Source organism: Mesoplodon bidens (genome assembly GCF_964165515.1).
Source record: "Mesoplodon bidens genome assembly, contig: HAP1_SCAFFOLD_72, whole genome shotgun sequence".
NCBI lineage: Eukaryota > Metazoa > Chordata > Mammalia > Artiodactyla > Ziphiidae > Mesoplodon > Mesoplodon bidens.
Window position 1 is genome coordinate 2,055,156 of NW_027671438.1, and position 23,648 is coordinate 2,078,803.

The 23,648-nt window shown below is 42.6% G+C and overlaps 1 protein-coding gene across 1 annotated transcript; it reads left to right on the forward strand.

Moving 5' to 3' along the window:
• Positions 1-13,515: 13,515 nt before the first annotated feature.
• LOC308611390 (putative spermatogenesis-associated protein 31C2) lies at positions 13,516-18,370 on the forward strand (the record flags this gene model as incomplete). Its single annotated transcript, XM_081260197.1, has 4 exons — positions 13,516-15,247; positions 15,603-15,663; positions 15,892-17,578; positions 18,338-18,370. Exons 3-4 carry the CDS (start codon positions 16,022-16,024, stop codon positions 18,368-18,370), a joined length of 1,590 nt encoding a protein of 529 aa, XP_081116323.1. The 5' UTR covers positions 13,516-15,247; positions 15,603-15,663; positions 15,892-16,021.
• Positions 18,371-23,648: the final 5,278 nt, after the last annotated feature.

A 23,648-nucleotide genomic window follows, 5' to 3' on the forward strand; every position in this document is an offset into this window, starting at 1 on the left:
GCAATAGCTTTTACTTTTTTCTCTCTCTCACCATGGCATAGTGCTTACTCACTCACAAATATTTCTAATACATTTCCTCAAAATTTCATCATTAAATCCTGTATCCCTGCTGATAAAAGTAATTCTAAGATATATAAATGAAGAGAAGGGTATAAAGGTACAAATAAGTGGGTGAATATTCATGAAATTACTTTGTATTGTGCTTTACAAATACGATTTATGCATTTATCTTGTTACTAACACATTCATTCATTCATTCATTCAGCAATCATTACATATTTATAGAACTTCTACTAGGTCCCAGGCACTGCATTAGGTGCTGGTAATACAAGGTGTGGAAAAGCAAGCATTGTCCATATTTCTTAGAGCCTGCAGTCTAAAGAAGAATTACTAATTGTAGTAAATATAGACAGGGTACTGTGAGCCATGGAACAGGGAGCCTTTCTCACCTGGAAGGATGAGGAAAGGCATCCCTTGTGAAATGTCTTCTTAACTGAAGTATGACGTAGGTAGCCTAAGGGGACAAGGGAGTAAAGGAGTAAGTATTTCTTGCAAAGGGGAAAGCAAGTGTTAAGAATTTGAGCTTCAAAAAAGGAATGCTTCACGTTGATATTACAGTCTCAACAAATACAATTAAATTTCTGGTTGTTAATACATTGCATAAAAGTGGAGGAGTGGATTTCTGCCCAAATTAGGGCATACAGTTAGGATTAGAAATGTGCTCTGTGATATCAGTGACTTTAACATTGCAGTGAGACTGGGAGAAAAAAACGTACAAAGAGGCTATCCTCTGGACCCAATGGCACTGATGTACATCAAGGCTTTTGCTGAAGTAGAAAACCTGCTATTGATAGTGAGATGCTCTTTTTTTTTTTTTTTTTTTGCTGTACGCGGGCCTCTCACTGTTGTGGCCTCTCCTGTCACGTAGCACAGGCTCTGGACGCTCAGGCTCAGCGGCCATGGCTCACGTGCCCAGCCGCTCCGCGGTATGTGGGATCTTCCCAGACTGGGGCACGTACCCGTGTCTCCTGCATCGGCAGTTGGACTCTCAACCACTGCACCACCAGGGAAGCCCTTGAGATGCTCTTGAATGAAACAATGACTTCAAATAAGAGTTTCAAACTGAAACTCAGAAAGACCACCAATCTGACATGACTTAAATTTGAACTGCTTCTCAGATAGGCAATTTATACTTTGGGGTAAATGGAAACTGGGCTTGGTTTCACTAATGATATCAATGACATTTTGCTATTAAATTTGGTTTAATACTTTCATTTTACAAATCCCTAACTTCAGAAACTCTCTAAGGGAAAGTAAGGGGAAAAGGATAGGACTAACTTGTTTAGTTACATTACCCTGAATTTTACATTCAAATTGAGCTGCGCTATCTCCACCAATGCTTGACTAGAAGCCTGCACAGTGAGTAGTTTTTTTTTTTTTTTTTTTTTCTTTTTGCGGTATGCGGGCCTCTCACTGCTGTGGCCTCTCCCGTTGCAGAGCACAGGCTCCGGATGCGCAGGCCCAGCGGCCATGGCTCACGGGCCCAGCCGCTCCGCGGCATATGGGATCCTCCCAGACCGGGGCACGAACCCGTATCCCCTGCATCGGCAGGCGGACTCTCAACCACTGCGCCAGCAGGGAGGCCCTAGTGAGTAGTTTTAATGGAGGAGATTGGCTCATTTTAATGGCCACATCTGATGGATCTCAAAGAAATTCAGGTAAAACAACTCTCTGCATAGTTCATAGTCAATTATTTATACTTACAGAAAAATGCCAAAGCCTAGAAAACTTTAAATGGTGGATAATCGGCAACATTCACATTTTTCCTTGAGGTTTTCAGGATCGTACAAACACATTTAGGCTTTGAAAGACACGTTTTGGAACTTTACTGGAGGTATTCTAAGAAATACCTACATGTTAAAACAATCTCCAAATATTTTAGGAATAACTAGTATCTCTCCGTAAATAATTCATGCCTTAATTAATTATTATCATTGTTAGAAATTAATACTGAAGTATTTCAGAAAAAGATGACATATTAAGAATGTGACACTGCTTCCATATCATATAAGAGCATGAGGATATCTCTATTATGAAACTTACTGCATTTTGCGACAACATTTTTGTCTATCTTCTCTTCCAGATTACAAGCTTCTTAAAAAATAGACTGTGCACAGATCTAACTTTCTGGCCTACATTTGCAGCACTGGAGACTACTATTGAAATATTAATTCAAAGGATATTTTAGAAAACATTATAGACAGAACTCTACCATAAAAGAGCATATATAAATATAGCATATTTTCTGATGTTATTGAATCATCTTAAATATTGGTTAATGCAAATTTCAATCTCTAAGGCACTTCTACAACATACCTGAAAAATGATCGTCATCTTGTACTTGAATGTCCTCACTGAGAAAGAAATTGCCAACTCAAAATCAGTTTGTTTCATTTTTAGGAAGCTCGAATTGTTAGAAAACTCACTCTTAAAATAAGTTAAAATCTCTCTTCCTCAACTTCTATGCATTTTCTTGGTTTTTAAATTAGGGGCAACTTGATCTTTTTTTGATTTGACAGCTGTAACATAGCTAAAGCTGGCTTTCAGGTCCTTTGCCCACTTACCTACTCTTCATAATGATTTTATTAAAAGAAATATATTGTGGTATAATATAAAAAATATACTAACTTGAATGTCCACTTTAATGAATTTTGACAAATGTAAATATTTTGTAACTCTGTTTCCATCAAGGTAGACAATTTTCCTATTACCCCCCTTTGCAGTTTTCCCTTTCCTCTTTGCAGTCACTCTCTACTCCATATTTGATACAGGCAACTGCTGATATGTTTTCTGTCGCCATAGATTCATTTTTCCTTTTCTAGAAAGTCATATAAACAGAAACATAAAGTACATACTCTTGTGTGTCTAGCTTTTTTCTCAGCATAGTGTTTCTGAGATTCATCCTTGTTGCATTCCTCATAATTCTATCCTTCTACTGCTGTATGATATGACATTGTATGGATATACCACAAGTGGTTCACCCATATAAATCTTGTTGGAGATTTTCTGATGATGGCCATTCTGACCGGTGTGAGGTGATACCTCAATGTAGTTTTGATTTGCATTTCTCTAATGATTAGTGATGTTGAGCATCCTTTCATGTGTTTGCTGGCAATCTGTATATCTTCTTTGGAGAAATGTCCATTTAGGTCTTTTGCCCATTTTTAGATTGGGTTGTTTGTTTCTTTGATATTGAGCTGCATGAGCTGCTTCTAAATTTGGGAGATAAATCCTTTGTCAGTTGCTTCATTTGCAAATATTTTCTCCCATTCTGAGGGTTGTCTTTTTGTCTTGTTTATGGTTTCCTTTGCTGTGCAAAAGCTTTGAAGTTTCATTAGGTCGCATTTGTTTATTTTTGTTTTTATTTCTCTAGGAGGTGGGTCCAAAAGGATCTTGCTGTGATTTATGTCATAGAGTGTTCTGCATATGTTTTCCTCTAGGAGTTTGATAGTGTCTGGCTTTACATTTAGGACTTTAATCCATTTTGAGTTTATTTTTGTGTATGGTGTCAGGGAGTGTTCTAATTTCATACTTTTACATGTACCTGTCCAGTTTTCCCAGCACCACTTATTGAAGAGGCTGTCTTTTCTCCACTGTATATTCTTGCCTCCTTTATCAAAGATAAGGTGACCATATGTGTGTGGGGTTATCTCTGGGCTTTCTATCCTGTTCCATTGATCTATATTTCTGTTTTTGTGCCAGTACCATATAAATGCTGGAGAGGGTGTGGAGAAAAGGGAACGCTATTGCACTGTTGGTGGGGATGTAAACTGATACAGCCACCATGGAGAACTGTATGGAGGTTCCTTGAAAAACTAAAAATAGAACTACCATACGACCCCGCAATCCCAGTACTGGGCCTATACCCTGAGAAAACCATAATTCAAAAAGAGTCATGTACCAAAATGTTCACTGCAGCTCTATTTACAATGGCCAGGACATGGAAGCAACGTAAGTGTCCATCATCGGATGAATGGATAAAGAAGATGTGGCACATATATACAATGGAATATTACTCAGCCATAAAAAGAAACAAAATTGACGTATTTGTAGTGAGGTGGATGGACCTAGAGTCTGTCATACAGAGTGAAGTAAGTCAGAAAGAGAAAAACAAATACCGTATGCTAACACATATATATGGAATCTAAGAAAGAAAAAAAAAAAGGTCATGAAGAACCTAGAGGTAAGACGGGAATAAAGACACAGACCTACTAGAGAATGGACTTGAGGATATGGGGAGGGGGAAGGGTAAGCTGTGACAAAGTGAGAGAGTGACATGGACATATATACACTAGCAAACGTTAAATAGATAGCTAGTGGGAAGCAGCCGCATAGCACAGGAAAATCAGCTCGGTGCTTTGTGACCACCTAGAGGGGCGGGATAGGGAGGGTGGGAGGGAGGGAGACGCAAGAGGGATGAGATATGGGAACATATGTATATGTATAACTGATTCACTTTGTTATAAAGCAGAAACTAACACACCACTGTAAAGCAATTATACCCCAATAAAGATGTTTAAAAAAAAATCTTGGATATTTTGGTCATATCCAGTTTTACCTATTATGAATAATGGTGTTACACATTTTTGTGAACAAATTTCTGTGACCTAAGACTTCATATCTCTTGGATAAGTATGAACTATTAGGTAATTGCTTGGTCATATGTAAATGTATATTTAACTTTAAAGCTTTCATGCTACAAGCCCATTAACAATGTATTCATGTTTCTCTAGGTCCACACCAAAACTTGATATTAACAGTTTTTTAAATTTTAGACATTATAGTGGTATGTAGTGGTATCTCATCATAATTATAATTTGTACGTCTTTGATAGAGCAATCTCTAATATATATAAATAATATATAGTTAATATATATGTTGTATACAATATATGTAAATATTTTAATTAATTTTTTGGAGTATAGTTGATTTACAATGTTGTGTTAGTTTCTGCTATACAGCAAAGTGAGTCTGTTATACATATATCCACTCTTTTTTAGTTTCTATTCCCATATAGGTCATTACAGAGTACTGAATAGAGTTCCCTGTGCTATACAGTAGGTTCTTATTAGTTACCTATTTTATATGTAATAGTGTGTGTATATATATATAAAATGTAATTAGGCACTTAAAAATAAAAGGAAGACATGCAAATAGCCAATAGGCATATATTCATGGATACATATACTTTACATTTATATATATAAAACATATCCATAAATATATTTTTGCCATTTTCTCCCATTGGATTGTCTTTTTATTTTTGAAGTGTAAAAATTCTTTAATCTGTATATGAGTTCTTTGCCAGATATTGATATTGCAAACATTTTCCAAGTTTGATCTTTCCTGTTGATTTTCTTAATTTTGATTTTTATTCAGCAGAAGTTTCCCTTTCCTCTGTGGCTGTCACTGCCTTGTCAGGGTTGGGTTCTGATCCCTAGTCGTTGGAGCAGAGGCCCTCAGGTCTGTTTCTTAGCTGTGTTTCTGATCTGTGGTGTGAGGTCGGGAGGACTGGAGCACCCCCACTGGGATAGAAGCCATTGAGTATTCCTCCTCTGGAGGTGTTCACCTGTGGGTATGCTCTGTTTTGTCTCCTTTCCGCCCATTGTGTAGGCTTACAAAGTACACTGCTGTTGGTACTGCTCTCAGTCCCACCTTAACCGTGGTTATGGCGGCAACTGGCCCTGGTGACTCAGGCATCATTTTCACCAGGCCACTGGCCCAGATCCACTGAGGTCAGGTCCCAGGACTGCAGTCATTATGTACCTGGACCCACTATGTGAGATACGGAGGCAGCTCAGACTCTGGCCTGGCCAAACCCCAGCATGTATGTGCCCACAAAACCCACAGCTGCTAAAGCCAGACCTGTCTCAGCTGCAGGAGCACTTGTCCATTGGGATGTTCCCAGGTGCTGAATTTAGGAAGCCATCAGAGGAAGTGTAATGCCATGATTTGCACAGCCATGAGGAGAGATTTCAGCTCTTCTTCCTTAGTTGCATGTTCCCTGGAACTCAGCTGTGGCTTCAGCCCCATCTCTGCATGTGGGCCACCCACTGGCGTCTGCTCCCAAGGCTGCTGGAGCACACGAGCTTGTCAGGCAGGAGGATGTAGAAGCGGCAATCAGGGCAGGCAGGCTGCCCAGGTGAGAGGGTGCTGGGTGGCTATGGGATGTACGAGCCTGTCAGGCAGGAGGGAGTCAAGGTGGCAAGCTGGGCAAATGGGCCACCCAAGCAGGAGAGTGCTGAGGTGATGATGGCTGGGGGCCTGTGAGCCACTCTGGCAGGAGCCCTTCCTAGTGCCTGTGGAGGCAGGGGCCAGTGCGTGAGGAGAGAGGCTGCAATGGGGGCCCCGCCCTTTGTGCATCACGCAGCAGTGGCACTTTGCTTCTCTGCTGGTCTGGGCTTCCTCCAGGAGCATTCCTTGTTGTGGAGCTCCTCACTCCTATCCCCTTGAGCTGTCTCCTCACAGCCAACATCATTCCCCTTCCTGGGTCTGCTCTTCAAACCCCACATTCCAACACTCAGCCCCCGTGTGCACCAGTGGTCCCCAGTGGCCGGGGCATGCAGAGCTGTGGCCAGACCACTTGTGTAGGCCTCACTCTCTCCTGCCTGCCACAGACTGGTTGCTGCACTGTTCTCTGAGCCACCAAATTTCTCCTTCTGCCCCAGCTTCTCTCCCCGCTGCTTCCCCAGATGCGGGGAACCTCTTCTCACCTTCAGCTCCGCTCCCCCACCCAGGGTCACAGGTCACGTCCCACTTCATCTGCTCTTCCTTTTCCCTTCTTCTTTCTTTCGTCCTACCTGCTTACGTGGGGATCTTTCTTGTCCTTTTAGGTGCCTGAGGTCCTCTGCTAGTGTTTATCAGGTGCTCTGGGAGAATTGTTCCATTTGTAGATGTATTCTTGATGCATTTGTGGGGAGATATGAACTCCACATCTTCCTACTCCTCCGTCTTCTTGACTGACTAATCAGCAGTTTGAGTTTTAAAAGGCCACTTTTTCCCCTTTGTTAACCTTGGTTTCAGGTTCTACCTAATTTAGCTAATTAGGCTCAGTCTCAGGTCATTGTGGTCTGTATTTACATTTCTGATTTGTACCGATTTGCGAGACAAAGACAGTTGCTTTTAATTCCCCAAAGAACTGGCCTGTCACCTAAATAATATTAAAAGATTGATTTGCCCAACTACGTTTTCTTTAACTTGCTTTTCTGTATCAGTGAGAAGATTTCCAACTAGACTGAAATTTCAGAATTCTATAGTCTAGAACTTTATGGTTTAATTGATCATACCTTCTAAACTTGCATAAGGCATTCAACAAAGACCCTCTTTCTGAGTGCACAGGTTAGACCCAGAGAAAAGTCTCCATTATTTATTTTTATTATCCCTTAAATATTAGCTGTCAGTTCTTACTTTATATTGTATAGGCTCAGGTAATCCCACTGGTTTCCTTTAGTATGTTTAATTAATATTTCCTTCATATGCCGTCTTATAATATCAGGCAGGGGAAGAATTCCCCAGTGAAACATGTCTATCCCACACAATATAATTAGGCAAAAGAGAGGTAATTATCTTACACAATGCCCATTTAAACATACCAATTTTTATAAAGACTCTGGGGACCCCAGAGAGTGGTTGAACCAAGGGACTCAGGCACTTTTTTCAATCTTTTAACTTGATTAATTGGTCTAACTTTTGTCCCAAGTAATTGTTGGTCAGGTATCTCAGTGTAATTTTACGTGTATAAAATTGACATGTAATAAAATATACGTACTTTAAACTGGGGTAAATAGGGCAGACTTGTTTGGGTCTGGCCCTTTAATGTTGATGACAAGTAGGAGATCCCTTTGGCCCATCCAATCTTAGGTAGTATTGTATCCAATTTTTGATTTATCTCATTAATGTCTGTTTTATTTATCCCACTTTAAAATAACCATCTAAAGATTTCTTATTCATTTAGGAGAAGTCCCTTTAAAATTTCCACCTTGTTGGGAAAAAGTTTTTAGGCTTTTCCTTCAGTTTTTTTCCCTGTTACTTAACCTAATTAACAATAATTATTCTAATGTTTTTATTAGCATCTGTAAGACCCATTTAGGGGAAGCAGAGACCACAAATAAGGTTTCCCAAACCAATTTTTTGGGTTTGTTTGAAACTAAAGGAGTTTTTAGGTTAACCATTATATGACTAATTTCCAGCATTTCTGCCCCCCCATAGGAGCCAATGAAACAGCTGTTTATAATGAGAGCTCTCTAAAAATTTACCAATTTAGAAGTTTCTCCAATTTGAAGGATCCATCATCTGGCCATAAATGAGGTATACCTTAATAGTGACTCAAACCAATAAGACGCAAGAGGCTTCCCCACAAAAGAGTGTAAAGGATGCTGTCTAAATAAGATGCAGAAAGTTTACTCCCAAAAGTAGTTTAAGAAAGTAATGGTCTTTGTTGTACAGGCTGACACAATGAAGGTTAAGATGGCAAAAAGCCCCTGAGAGTTGTACAGTCAGACAAAAGACTGCTCAGAATCCCAGTCTATTTGACTGGCTGCCAAATGTACACCATATAAGTACTTTTGGATGGTAGTGACCAAGTTCTCAAAACACACACACACACACACACACACACAGAAGAATATCAGAACACTTACATTTCAAAGACACAGGAAGAGAAATGCAAGTTTCTCCTAGAAAGCCTTTTGTTTTCTTGAAGTCAGAATTCTGAAAAGATGTTTTTATCGAGCCAGCTTTTTCTAACTTAACTGCATATGCAATAAAAGAGTCCTATCTTAGTCGTTTTTAGGGCAAGATTTTCTTTAAGTCCCAAGTAAGTAAGCACTTGTAAATGTAAAATTTGTATGGACATAAACCTGGCCAGGATATCCGTTGGAGGCTGGAAATCTGTTGTTCCCTTTTCTTTGGTATTGAAAGCTAAGTTCCCCATTCTGAGTTCAATTTGTGAAGATCACTTTTATTTTGTCAAACTCTATTAAAGTAGCCAATTCAAGGAAGACAGGTTAGTCTTCCACCTAATTACCCAGTCCAACTTTTACTCAGTGTCTTTCACCTGAGCAAAGTCTCCCCAGTCTTTCAGCTGAGGATAAACCACAGTGTCTACACTGAGCAAGATCTTCCCAGTGTCTTTTAAGTGAGGCTAACCCACTTGAGCAGAAGTCTTCCCAGTGTTTTTCAACTGAGGATAAGCTCTCAGTGTTTAAACTGAGTAAAAATCTTCCCAGTGTCTTTCACTGAGGATGACCCAAGTACTTCTTGAAACCAAGTTTCAAGGATAACCTACTACTCAAGAGAAGAGTTGAACACCACTGAATAAAACTTAGGATCATCAACCAAAACTGGAGATCCAAGAACCAGGAGATACTCACCCAAATTCGTCTGGACTCTCTGAGAAAGCGGACAGGCCCAAGAAGCCTCTGCTGGTGCCAGGACTCTGGATCCTCATAGAGTTCAGGCAAAGAAGAAAAGTCTGCTCTGGGCCCCTTCATTGGTTGCCAAGACTGCTGACTGAAAACTATGCACAACCCAAAAGGAGAATTATGTTTTATTTGGCAGATTTTCTGAGGACTTAAGCCCAGAACACAGCCTGTCAGATCACTCTGAGGAACTGCTCAGAAGACCTAAGGGAGGAGTCAACCAAAACCAGGTAGTCAGAACATCAAAAGGTTACTATTAATTAAAGAAAAGTAGACATCTCAAGTTAAGGACTTTAGCACTTTTCTATGTATGAGAAGATGAAAGAATCTGGGCTCCGTGAAATCATTCCTTTGATATGCACCTTAACTCTAGAATCAGTACCCTGTTTTTCTCCATCACGAATCCCCTCAAGGTGCACAGTTGAGGGTTCCTGCTTTGACATCTGACTTGATGACTGCAACATCCTTTGTCTACTGATATGGCAGGGAACATTTTTCATCCACGGGTAAGAAATTGAGGAGAAAATTAACATAATTCAAGGTATAAAACCATTACAATATTAAAAATTCCCAAATGTCAAACAAACATAAGTACCCTTGACCTGTAAAATGGAAGATGCCAAAAAAGGGAAAAAAAGAAACAATAAAGAAAATGTAGAAAATAAAGCATAAAATAAGATGGCAGAAATCAATAACAGTAGAACAATAATTAAATAAATCAAGGTAAATGTTATCATAAGATGTTTAAATTTCCAAAAAAAACCCCATCAAACAAAACATACTGAAAATAAAGTAATAGAGAAAATTTAGGGAGCAAATATGAATGCAAAGAAGACCTGTTAGGTAGTTAGTCAGACATTAGCAGCAAGGAGGTGACGGTGGTGGGAAAGACAAGAAGAAGAAATTGAGTCACACGCAGCCGTCTGGGGACTCTCCCTTGACTCCACCCAGAACGGGAGAGACTGTGGTCTGGTGGTGGGCAGCTTATCCTGATAAAGAGAGGCACAGTAACACAAGGGGACTTCTCCAGGCTGTGCATGCCCAGACCAGACAGGCGTATAGCCTGTAGTACATCCAAACTCATTATACCATAATTACAAGAAATAACATGTGGTTTTGCCCCTCCCCCCACCCAGTAGGCATTTCTTGGGGATTCAAGGATGAGAGCATGCGCAGCAGAAAACTTGTTACATAGCTCAGGACTGTCAGTCAAATAATGATCCTTGTCACTCACCCCCGCCTCTCTGCAAAATGCTCCTTAAAAGCGCTCGTAAGGGGCTTCCCTGGTGGCGCAGTGGTTGAGAATCTGCCTGCTAATGCAGGGGACACGGGTTCGAGCCCTGGTCTGGGAGGATCCCACATGCCGCGGAGCAACTAGGCCCGTGAGCCACGACTACTGAGCCTGCGCGTCTGGAGCCTGTGCTCCGCAACAAGAGGCCGCGATAGTGAGAGGCCCGCGCACCGCGATGAAGAGTGGCCCCCGCTTGCCACAACTAGAGAAAGCCCTCACACAGAAATGAAGATGCAACACAGCAAAAATAAATAAATTAATTAATAAAAACTCCTACCCCCAACATCTTCTTTAAAAAAAAAAAAAAAAAGTGCTCGTAAGCCTTTATATGAATGCTGCTTTCAATTTGCAGAAACAGTACACCCATCCCCCCGCCCCATCCCGAGAGTGTACCTTTGCTTCGATATACTTTGCTTTGGGCTTGCTTCACTTCGCTGAAATAGCCTGTTCTCAGAAACAGCCTGCTCTTCCTCTCTCCTTCTTTCTCTCCCTCTCTGAGAGTGTACCTATGCTTATATCAACTTTGCTTTGTGCTTAAGCTTAACCTGGTAGTTTGCGATCCTTTGCTTACTATCATGGAACCAAGATAGCTGGTCCAGGCCTTCCACTGACCTCCTCGGTTGAAGCTATTTTGTTACAAAGCATGTCCACATGGTGACAGACCTCAGTCTAAATTTTGATAAAAGGTTGAATTAAGGTGAGAATATCATATGGGAGGAAAAGACTGTAGGAAAAATAGTAGATGTAGGAGATATGTTTGTGAAAGTGCACATTCATGGCAATATAGCCAAATAACCTCACATGCCCACGTTCCCACTAAAACTGTATAAAATTATGACCAACAAGCAGAGAATACACATTATTTTAAAGCCCTCATGGGGCATTAAGACATATTTACCATGTGAATCCTTCAGTGAATCTTGTGTTACTGCTAAGGGATGTCATAAGGGGATTTTGTGTAAGACTCAAAGCTCCCTTTCTATATGGTTCAGGCTGGACTTGAAGCTTCAGGGGCCTGGGAGGATGGGGCAGGAAAGGCAAGGCACACTCAGAAAAGAGAATACATCCATAACACACTAGGAATATCTGAAGAGGCTGCTCAAGACCTGGCTCAGCCCCAAGGGTTTGACCCCTAGTCCTACTCTTCACCCTACAGCCCTTTAGGGTCAGGACCTTGGCTCACCCTAACCCATTCCTAGCTTCCGGGTATAGAATGAGTGCACATGTCTGAATGTTAATGTTCTCTCAAAATTTACATGTTGAAATCCTACCTCTTAAAGATAGGAGGCGGGGCCGTGCAAAAGTGCTTATGAGTCTTCATGAATGGGATTAGTGCCTTATAAAAGAGACTCCAGAGATATCTCTAGCCTCCTCCCATCATATGAGGATACAGAGAGAAGGCTCCAGCTGTGAACCAGGAAGAGAGCTCTCACTACGAGGTGGCCATACTGGTGACTTGATCTTGGGCTTCCCAGCCTCCAGAACTGTGGTAATAAATGTCTGTTGTTTTTAATCTACTCAGTCTATGGTATATTGTTATAGCAGCCCTAATGGATTAAGACCACATATTTCAAAATTTATCTGGAGAGTGGGGATTGTCTTATCATTGCAAACTAAGAAGTTGGGTTGAGACAACGTATGAAAGATTTTTTTTTAAGTAGAAAATTATGGATTATTGGATTTGAAAGTACTAGATTGGCTAAGGAACATGAGTACGTGTGTGTGTGCGTGTTTGCAGTGTGTCCCAAAAGTTTTTGTGCAGTTTAAAGATTTACTGACTCCAGAATTATAAACACTACAAACTTACAAAAACATCATTTGAAGGTTTAACTGTTACCAGATGCAAGTCTGTGTGCCTGATGCACAGTGAGGCTAAATACTGAAACATCAGAGTTTGAAGCAGAGAAAGGTTTACACAGTGCCATGCAAGAAGACATGTAGCTCATGCCCAGGAAAAACCCCAAACTCCCTGAAGGCTTTCAGCAAAGCCTTTTTAAAGGCAAGGTGAGGGAGGGGCATGACTAATTCTTGCAAATATCTTGGTGTTGGATCCTTTGTTCTAGGGGCTGGCCAGACGGGTCAGATCCTGGTCAGGTCATGTGTTCCTGTAAACGTCCAACAAAACAATTATTATTCTCTGTTGTGCAACTTTTTATCTCCATGAATGGGCTCTTAAAAGTCAGAGCCGGGGCTTCCCTGGTGGCGCAGTGGTTAAGAATCTGCCTGCCAATGCAGGGGACACGGGTTCGAGCCCTGGTCTGGGAAGATCCCACATGCCGCGGAGCAACTAAGCCCGTGCGCCACAACTACTGAGCCTGCTCATCTGGAGCTTGTGCTCCGCAACAGGAGAGGCCGCGACAGTGAGAGGCCCGCGCACCACGATGAAGAGTGGCCCCCGCTCGCCGCAACTAGAGAAAGCCCTCGCACAGAAACGAAGACCCAACACAGCCATAAATAAATAAATAAATAAATAAATAATAAATTTATTTAAAAAAAAAAGTCAGAGCCTTAGAAATAGTCTATCCTGTATATTTCAGGCTCTAGGCAACATTGTTTTACAAAAAGTGCAGAGCCAGCCTGGATCACAGGGATGGACAGAGTTAGCTCAGGCAACAAAGCATAAAGATTAAAGTAAAAAAGATCTCATGTGGAGGCAAATTTGTTCTTCCCTATTATATAACTATTTATAATTCTTTCATACTTATGAATTTTGAAAAATAAATTATTTTAATTTTTGTGCGTAGTTCCCTCTGATAGAAAATGAGGCAAAACATACACTATTCAAAATTCACAAAACTAAATAAGTGTAAAAGAAATTCAAGTTCTATCCCTGGGTTTACACAAGACACATACATGATGTGGGAAAGTTGGAGCTGAGGACAAAGGAAATCCTGAGTAAAAATGTCTGTGAAGCAGCCAGTCTTCCAGGGTCAGCTTAAGATGTTCAAGAGTTATCAAGTTGGTGGGCCTCAAGTAAAGGTCTCTAATGGATGAAGGAACCAGGTTCCAGATGGAATGAAGAGAAAATTGGCTAAGGTCTCTCTGACAGGATGAGAGTAGTTGGAAGGAGGGATCTGGAAGCCCCAGGAGGGTGCAGGTGTCTGTGGGTCTGGATGGGAAGGAGGGGCAGTGATTCAGCCTATTTCTCTTATTGCCCCTCCCCCACACTCAGGAGCCCTTTGTGACAAGGCCACAGCTCTGTGATGCAGGCCTGGGGTTCTGCCATCAAGCAAACTCCCAGTGCTCTGTTGCCTGAGGGCAGCAATGCAGTTCAGAAGATGGAGAATCTCTTTTCTTTGAAAGACATTGTTGCTATCTGGCTGAGATCCAGCCCAACTTCCTGGGTGATTGATATCATCCTTGGGTTCCTGTGTGGACTGGGGCTCTTCCTAATGTTACTCCACTGCTTCCAGAGTAATCTATTCTTAGCACCACCTAGGAAACATAGAAACATCAGGAAGGTAAGAAACCTTTGGCTTAATCCCAGCAGAGATTCTCTCTTTTTTTCTTATTCTTATTTCCACTTTTCTAAACCACGTAGAGAGACTCCTGAGATGGGAACTCTCAGAAAAGTATAGAACATCATCCTTCTAGGGAAAAGCCAGGCCAGAGAGGGGTTAGAGTGGGCATGAGGATTTCTAGCCTAAGATCTTAGACCAGGAGTTCAGGTATGGTAGAGGGCTCCAGGGCAAGTCCCAAATGCAGTGACTAATGGTTAAGGACTGGATTACGAAGAGTTCAATCTCTGCAGGAAGGCTGACCCCTGAGCCCTGGTTCACCAGCCACCTTCCCACAGCGGGTGTCTCAAGTGAGACCTTCCTCTGTGTTGGGGCTGAGCCCCTGAGAGCCTGAGAGAAGAGGCTGGACTAGAGGTCTGGCCTTGGGAAGCAGAATCCTATCTGACAAAGCTCACGTGGGCATTTAGGTCTGAGAATGTGTGTGTTTCTTGATCAGAGGAACAGTGACAGAAGAAATCTATGGTGATTAAAACTTAAAAAATCCTTCTTGGGCTTCCCTGGTGGTGCAGTGGTTGAGAGTCCCCCTGCCAATGCAGGGGACGCAGGTTCGTGTCCCGGTCCGCGATGATCCCACGTGCCATGGAGTGGCTGGGCCTGTGAGCCATGGCCGCTGGGCCTGTGTGTCCGGAGCCTGTGCTCCGCAATGGGAGAGACCACAACAGTGAGAGGCCCGAATACTCCCCTGCCCAAAAAAAAAAAAAAAAAAAAAAAACCTTCTTTGCACTCCTCAAAGAAGAAAAACTGAAAATATTGTTATCCACTTTAAAAATAAGTAAAAGGGGAAAAAAACCCACAGAGTTTTAGTTAAATGTAGAAAGTCATGTTGTTCATGAACACAGCTTGCCTAGATAGAGGACAGTGAGAGTTGGGTGTTAGCCCCTCACTTTTTCTTATCTCTCAGCATCAAGTAAAGCTGAAGGGGAGGAGCAGGAGTAGGAAGAAAAGTGGATCTTTGAAAGGTAAGCCTTTGCCATTCAGCCCTGCGCGACCCGAGAGTTAGCTTCCATCTCTCCTAATCCTGAGGGCCCAGCTTCACGGTCTCTGAGGATGCCAGGGGCAGAGCTTATTCCTCAGGAAACAGAGCCTGAGCCTAATTAACAGAGCCTAATGAATGTGGAAGCACTTTGCAAAGGACAAACCCTTTTCAAGTGAGACTTACCATCACTGTCAGGGACATGTGGCCTTGGACACTGATACTTGGGCTCCAGAGTCTAATCCTCCAAAGATTTCCCTTAAAGGGTCATTGCACTCAGCCTCCTGAAAGACTCTTAGGCCTCTGCCTTCACCACCATGACCCAGTCTCCTGATTTCCAGCTTGCAGAGATTGCCTGGAAGAACTGGAGGGGACTCACGACCTGGTTTCACTTCTGCAAAGGTAAAGAACCTTTCCACTTCTCTCCTGGGTCGTCCTTCCTCCCAGAGCCTCTAATGTGACCCCAGCCCTGGGAGGGGGAGCCATGGGAGGGCGTGGCTAAGGCCCTAGTGTGAGGGAGAGCAGGAGCATTAAGAAGTCAGTGTGGGGGCAGAGGAGGGTTCTTGGGCTGCAGGTGCCCACCCCTGCCTGTCCTGTCCAGCCATCCTGGCCCCATCTGCTCTCCTACAGCTGCCTGGGGAGGCTTCCTGGCAAGGGCAACTTTCATCAGCTCTCATGTCAAGACCCTCCTGGTGAGACGTGCAAAGCCGTGCCTGCTGGAGCCTGTGGAAGATACTGCTTGAAGGGTTGGGAACCCTGCATGAACACCTCCTGTAGGGTTTCCTTCCCTGATCCAGACACTCGAGAGGTGCTGGAAGCACATATTAAAAGGTTTTGGGTAAAGCACAGGTGGACCCTACCCCTCAAGGTCCTCAAGCCCATAAATCTCTTTAAGTCGAAAAAGTTCCAACCCTCCACCGTTCTGCAGTTTGCCACTTCCCCTTCAGCCACCTGTGTGTCTGGGTCCCACTCAAAAGTCAAGTGTGCTGAGTTCCTGGAGAAACCTCCTCAGGCTCATTCAGGAGAGAAGGTGATAACAGAAGAGTCAGTTCCTACCCTGAAGAGGCCTCTCCTTCTCCCCTCAACTGTGTGTAAGGAAATCCAGAGTACCCTGGGAGCGCTTCCATCTATTGACTACCATGGGCCCTCAAAGGCTTCTCTGACTGGACAGGAGGGCAGGCCACCTTCTCAGTCCCTCACACTCAGCCTTGTGGGCAGAACCTGGAAGAGTGAGAGTGTGGAAGGGGTCAAGAGGGACAGCCTAGAGCCAGGTCCAATTTCAGCAATGGTCAGGAATGAGCCAAGAGAGGAGAGTGGTGGTCAGGCCTCACGAGACCCCTGCCATAGGGTAACAGTGATGGAGGTGAACTTAGGATCCCAATCTTTGAGAGGTGAAGAGGCCAGGGAGGCTGTGGAGGCCAAGGAGTCTCCTGCTCTTCAACCACAGTCTAGTGTTATCTTGGAAACCAAAGTGTTGACAAAATCCCAAACCACAAATGTACATATGAGGAGTTTAGAGGTGCCAGGGGCCAGTAGAAGTTTCCTACTACCTAGACTGTCTGTTTTCCAACATCCAGGTGAGCCATGCCTTAACATGGAGGTTGCTAGTGAGTTTAACTCCAAAGTAAAGGTACAGTCAGACAACCAGCTTCAGGACTTTCCCAAACACAGGTTCCTTGCTGCAGACAACTTGGCTTCTCAGGTGCCTCAGTGCCATCCCCAGAGAGTCCCCACCAGAGACAGGTTAGCTTCCCAGGAGCCAAGTGGCCTTATGGAAGCCCAAAGGAGCCACCTAGGGCAGCAGGAGCCCAAAACTTCAAAACTCCAAGACTCATGGAAGAGCCAGAGCAAGATGATTGCCCCTACTTACAAAAGAGAGGACTGTAGGAGGCATAAACCAGGAGAGCATGAAGAAAGGTTTAAAGAATTAGGGACCTCTCAAGCTGGAAGTATGAGCCGCCCTGCCCAGGTCAGGGGAATAACAGACTCTATTGGGAGCAGATGTCTCCAGCTCATGCCAGAGAAGAAACATAGCCCTCCAGAAAGCCTCTTCAGAAAAAGGATGAGGCTATTTTTAAAGTGGATTTTCCCCAAGAAAAAAGTCAATGGTCGAGATGCTCTGCAAAAAAAAAAGCCCATATCAGCCACTGCCCAGAGTCACGGATCAGTCAAAAGCAGATCAACCTTGAAGAGTGAGACTGCTGAGGGTCGGGCACGCATGACAGCTGTTGGACAGATCCCAGAAGAAAAAAGAGCAATTCACCATGGACTACATGTCACAAAGTTAAATGAACACAAACTGGAATTCCAAGTCCCAGTATGTGGGTGTTTCTGCTACCATAGGCTTACCTCCTACCCAGAGCAAGGGAGAATGATGGGTTATACAGCCTGCAGTCATAAAGCCACCTCCAAGGGCCAGAGTTGTTCTATCAGGGAAAGGGAAGTCAGACACCAACATAGTTTAAAAAGTGTACGGTTCGACGATGAGCAGCTGGGCCTAAGGTGCCTCCCATCCTTGCCCCCCAAGAAGAGTTTGTTTCCAGTTAGTACCTGCCAGTATGGGCCAAGGATTCCAGGTGCCCCAGCCCACCATCAACACTACTGTCCAAGGCATTGTCATCTTTGGGGAGGTGTCTTGCCTGGTCGACAGTAAAATCCTTCTTTAGTCTTCCCTTTAGTAGGAAAACATGTCTCCAAGTAAAAATTCAGTCCATGTAGAGAAAATGATTTTCTCATTAACACATCCAAGATATTTAATGTTCCCCAATACATATATATATATATATATATACATATTTTTTTTCTAATAAAAACATAGTGTAATGGCTGCTGTCTGTGCTGTGCACTTTGTCTTCTAGAAGGGAGGGGCATGGAGGGAGGTGGACAGTAGCATCACAAGCTTGCTCCTTGTCTCGTGTCCCTTCATTGCACCTTATGATACTGTCATTACACAAACCAAAATTACTCTAACAATGAGATGGGAAAAACCTATGAAGCCCACACCCAAGGACCTGGTTCAACCAGTCTTTCTCCTTCTTCTATGCTACTTTGAACTTTATGCAACTGTAGTGGATAGGTTTACACGATAGGGCCGGACATTGCAATTTAGGCTCCAGGAAGTGTCAGAGCCAAGTGGATGGAAGTTTGGGGGGAATAGAGTATGGGCTCTGAGTTCAGAAACAGGAGAAATCTTGCCCCTGGATCTCTTGGTAGGGAATATCCAACATCTGCTCTTAAGAGTTCCTTCTCTCTCTGCTGAAGGCTGGGATTGAGATATGCCCTATGAACCCCTTTTAGCTTAGGCATAATAAAATGTACAGCATCACCCTCCCCCACCTCTGTTTTTCCTAGACTTTAGAGCAGCAGCAAGGATGGCATTTCCAGCTCTGTGTGTGTAGGTGGGGGGAGTATCAGGGAGGCTGCTGAGGGCTGTGTTGAGTGCAGTCCCATATAAATGAATGGCTATGTTCATGGGTCACCTACCTTCCACTCTATGTTAACCCCAGAGAAGGAGTTTTGGATGAATGGAATAGGGTTGTGACTGTGGGTAGTAACTATCTGATGGTCAAACACTGTGAACTTAGGGTGGGACGTAGGTGTAGAAAAATCCCTGGATCCAAGGAAGGAGGCAAAGTGGTACCAGATTCCCATAAATGTGCATTTGTGAAAGAGCAGCCCCCTGACATACAACCACCATCTAAAGGCCTAAAGGGGAGGAAAAGTTAAGGGTCCAGTAGCTCATCATGACCCCACCCCAGGGTCTCTACCCTATTCCAACTCTAAGATCACAGACCTAGAGAAACCACCTTTAGGTCAAAACAGAAGGTCAAACTTATAGAAGTAAAGCAAATCAGGGAAGGTTAATCTCTTAATACTATATTTAATAAGCTTACACATCCTCACCTCTTGACTTTTAGGAAGGATAACTTAACAATAGGTGTAAAAGCCAGGACTAGGGAACTTGGGATGTGACTCCTAGTCTGGTGACCTTCATGTAAACACATGGACCAAGGACTGCTCCAGGGGAGAGGTGGGGACTGGCCTGTGGTTGTGTAGTAAGCCTTGCCTGTCTCCCAGTCCTTGATCACCCCAGAGCCTGGCAGGTGAAGAAGCAATCAGACAGGATTTGTGGTGGTGTGGAGGTGACCTGGCAAAGTGGATGGGGCAGGGTGCAATCCAGGGGTGTTCCACTGATCTGCTTCTGGCACAGCTTTTCTTGTCTCCTGACCCCCATCCATATGGAAAAGCAGGGAGACGAGGAAGAATTTCTCTAGAGTGATTTGGTGCTTTCTGCCATGTGCAGGGCGCGTGGTGGACACAGGTCCAGGTGGTGTGTTTCTCATTGTGGCGATTTCTGTTCCAGCTGATGCCCCTGATCCAGATGACAACAGAAATGGACCCCATCCCCCATCCCTGTCAGGCCCCTCAACACGTGGAAATGCTGTGACCTGGGGTGGAGGGGGCAGAGTGAGCACAGGACTGCTCACACCCCTGGTTTCTCCCTGGAGCCAGGCCCTACCTCTGGGCCCCAATTCCCAAGGCAGCCTCCAGAATGGGCAGAGCAGTGAGAGTGGAGCCAGGACTTGTGGGAGGGGTTGGTACCCAGAGGAAAGAGTTGACAGGGCTGGGACCTGAGCCTGGCTGCTGCTGGGTGCTCTCAGGGGCACCCAGAAGTGAGTTCTGGGAATATGGGGAAGCTGGACTTGGACCCCCCCTGGCTCCTCCTGGGAGAGTGCCACAGACAGGTGATGCTGATGGAACAGCAAGAAAACAGAAAGAATCAAGTCCCTTTGCCTTTCTCTTGCTGCTCCGTCTTCCATAAGGTACAGTAAGACAAGAAATGGAGAGACCAAAAGAAAAAAAGAAATGGAGAGACCCAGAGACAATACACAAAGACGTCAACGACACACCTCTCAAGAGAGACTTCTCACACAAACACCTTTCTCAGAGATCACATACTGAGACCTCACACAGGGACCTCATGTTGCTTCACAGACCCTCAGACAGAAACCTAGCACAGATTTAACAGATTTCCCAGAGATACCTTCCAAAGGGACCGAATACAGAGACTTCACACAGAGATCTCACCCAGAGACAACACACAGAGACTTGGCACAAAGACCTCACAGAGACCTCACATCTATTCTTCAGTATCCATTGACAAGCCTTTCTTAGTGAATATGAAACCACTTAGCAAACTGGCAGCATGATAAATATATTATCAGTTGTGCCCCTCTGAGATCCACCAGACACTCACTGTCAGCATTACTCTAAATGGGGACATGTTTGAGAAGTTTTGTTCTTTTGGAATGTCACTGCCTCTGAACAAAAGAATTGTACATTCCAAATGTAGATTTTCAAATTTCTTTCTTAGGTGTTCATTAGCTTGAAAATCACATATTACATTATTTTATTTTTATTTATTTTAGAAGAATGAAGAAAATAATGTTTATTTCTTAGAAATGCATGTAGTACTCTATTTTTTTATTTTAAAAGATTTTTAGTGGAGTATAGTTGAGTTACAAATTTGTGTTAGTTTCAGGTGTACAGCAAAGGGAGCCAGTTACACATATACATATGTCCACTTTTTTAAAAGATTCTTTTCCCATAGAGGCCATTACAGAGTATTGAGTAGAGCTCCCCGTGCTATACAGTAGGTTATTATTATCTATTTTGTATATAGTCGTGTGTATATGTCAATCCCAATCTCCCAATTTATCCTTCCCCCCTTATCTCCTGGTAACCATAAGTTTTCATTTGTACCCTTTTTTTAGGAGAATCACAAATGTTAAGCACAACTAAAACACTGTCAGTCTCCAGTGAGAGAAAATATTTGTCCAGTTTTAGTTATCATCCAGTCAAATGGTATCTGGCACATTTTTTATTTTATTGAGGACAGAACTTAAACTTGAGATGGCTTACTTGTTTCCTTTGGGAACATAAGAAAAACCTGCAACAAAGGTACTCTAGGAATGAAATAAACCAAGAAAGAAGCATCCGGACTCACATTCACTTCCCAGAGGGCTGTGTAACTAGCACATTATTTTGCACATAATAGCTTGCATCAGGTTTGTGGGCTTTGCTTTATTTTTTAACAGGCCAATAATCATGTGAGGATTTTTCACAAGTCAAATTTCTGCTTTTAAATTTTACATTCTGGCAAAATTATGCTTCTGAATATTAGTTTATTTCTTAAAATGTGGTAATGCCCTAAAATGATATTACACAATCATAACGTTCAGCTAACATACTTAAAAAGATGGGCTATTAAGGATTCATTCTTAAATAATTCTATGAAATGCACATTGTCTAAGACATGCAGTTAGGATCCACTTTATATTCATTATAGGGTTAACACATTGCTTAAAAAATTTTTGCGGTACGCGGGCCTCTCACTGTTGTGGCCTCTCCCGTTGCGGAGCACAGGCTCCGGACGCGCAGGCTCAGCGGCCATGGCTCACGGGCCTAGCCGCTCCGCGGTATGTGGGATCTTCCCAGACCGGGGCACGAACCCGTGTCCCCTGCATCGGCAGGCGGACTCTCAACCACTGCGCCACCAGGGAAGCCCTTAAAAAATTTTTGAAAGATTATAAAATATATGACTTAGCCTATGCTTGACATTCTACATGTTACCTCATAAAATTACTGAGGTAAGGATATCTTAATATCTGAATTGAAGGTAGTGTACATTTAATCTACATCTGGCTTATAACAATGAATAATGAAAGGCTTTCATTTATTATATATCTCACACTTTCCAAAGGGTACACTTCTAAAAGACTACTGATTTCTCACTGCGAATAAGCAACCTATTGCCCTTGCCTTGGTAAAATCTATCTTAATGACAGCTGGTTGTCTCCCAGATTATCCATTGGTATTACAGCGTCACGGTCTTTTAAGAGGAACAGGGCTGACACGAGGACTCTTTGGGCTTATTTCTACAAGAAATTTAGTTTTTCTATTCTCCTAATTAAACAATGTATAATTATTAATTTTCCCTTTACTCCTTTATGTCGTTGAATCAGAAAGCAATGGACTCTGGTCCCGTATGTCACCTAAGACTCTATCAGATCACTTTTGTTTCAATAGTGCAGCTTACTCAGGTAAGTTTACTGATCAGAACCAAATGGGATCAATTAGGAAAAAGTTCATACAGGAAAATATCCTTTTCAAAGTTGACTATTTTAACACAGTTAAATAAGCGATTATTTTTTAATCCTTTGAGTTAAAATTGTTCAGGGTGGCCAAGAAAGTCTGGAAACATGAAAAATGTCCATAAAAGCACTTTATTACTATAATACGTTGAATGTGTTGCTCCTCATTATTAATTCACAGTTCATTAAGCTGGGCAAAATTACAATGAACAATGTGCATTAAAGCAAAATTCCCATCAACCATTTTCCATCTGTCATACATTGTGTCAGATGATTTGTGTGTCTAATTTTCATGGAAAAACTTGTACCTTTACTCCAGAATAAGAAATCAAGGGGGATCAATCTATTAAAAAGATATTAATATTCCCAGACTCTGTGACCTTCCGTATTTTCTTTTTAAGAAGATTCACCTAGTGCAAATCTTATAAATATTTTTACCATTTAATATGCCCAGACAAAATGGATACAAAAATTAGATAAAAGAGAAAACAACAAAAACAGATCCCCTTTGTTTTCAAAACATTTGATGTTTACATCAAAATATTTTGTTGAAAATGAAGTGATTTTTAATCTATAGTTAAAAGACACTACAATGATATTTAGAACATATTACAGATCTGGATTTTTACAAATAGATTTTTATTTAAAACGGGTCTCACACTGATATCAAGAAACCAGGCACTCTAGAACAAAATGTGGAGAGATGGCAATTATGCGATGACTTCTTAATACTCCAAGGGAAAAAGATTGTTTCCAAAGTAGTCCATCTACAATATTAACCCTTAAGATCTACTCCCCTTGATAGGTTTCAATATTATTTTCTGTTTTATACACATTTACTTTATAATTAACTCCTACAGGAGGACATTTCTGGAAATGTTCCCAGATATCTACAGCCACACTTTCTGTCATGATCACACCATGGAAAAAGTAGGGAACATCCAGATCCTGATGATACAGGGGTTTCATAATTACCCCTTTGAGGTCAGTCAGAATCATAATCATTCCCAGAACAGGGTCAGTCTTTACATTTGTGCCCCTAGACATGCAGATTGTAACACTACCCACCCAAAGGCAAGTTGTCTTCCTTACTCAGGTTTGCAGGGGCACCACTCACTGTGGTAGCTAGAAAAGTCCGTTGCCCCCAGCCCGGACCTGCATTCTCTAATCTCCACAGACACATCGTACTACAGATATACCAGTGGTGCTGATGAAACTTCCAGAAAGCTATAA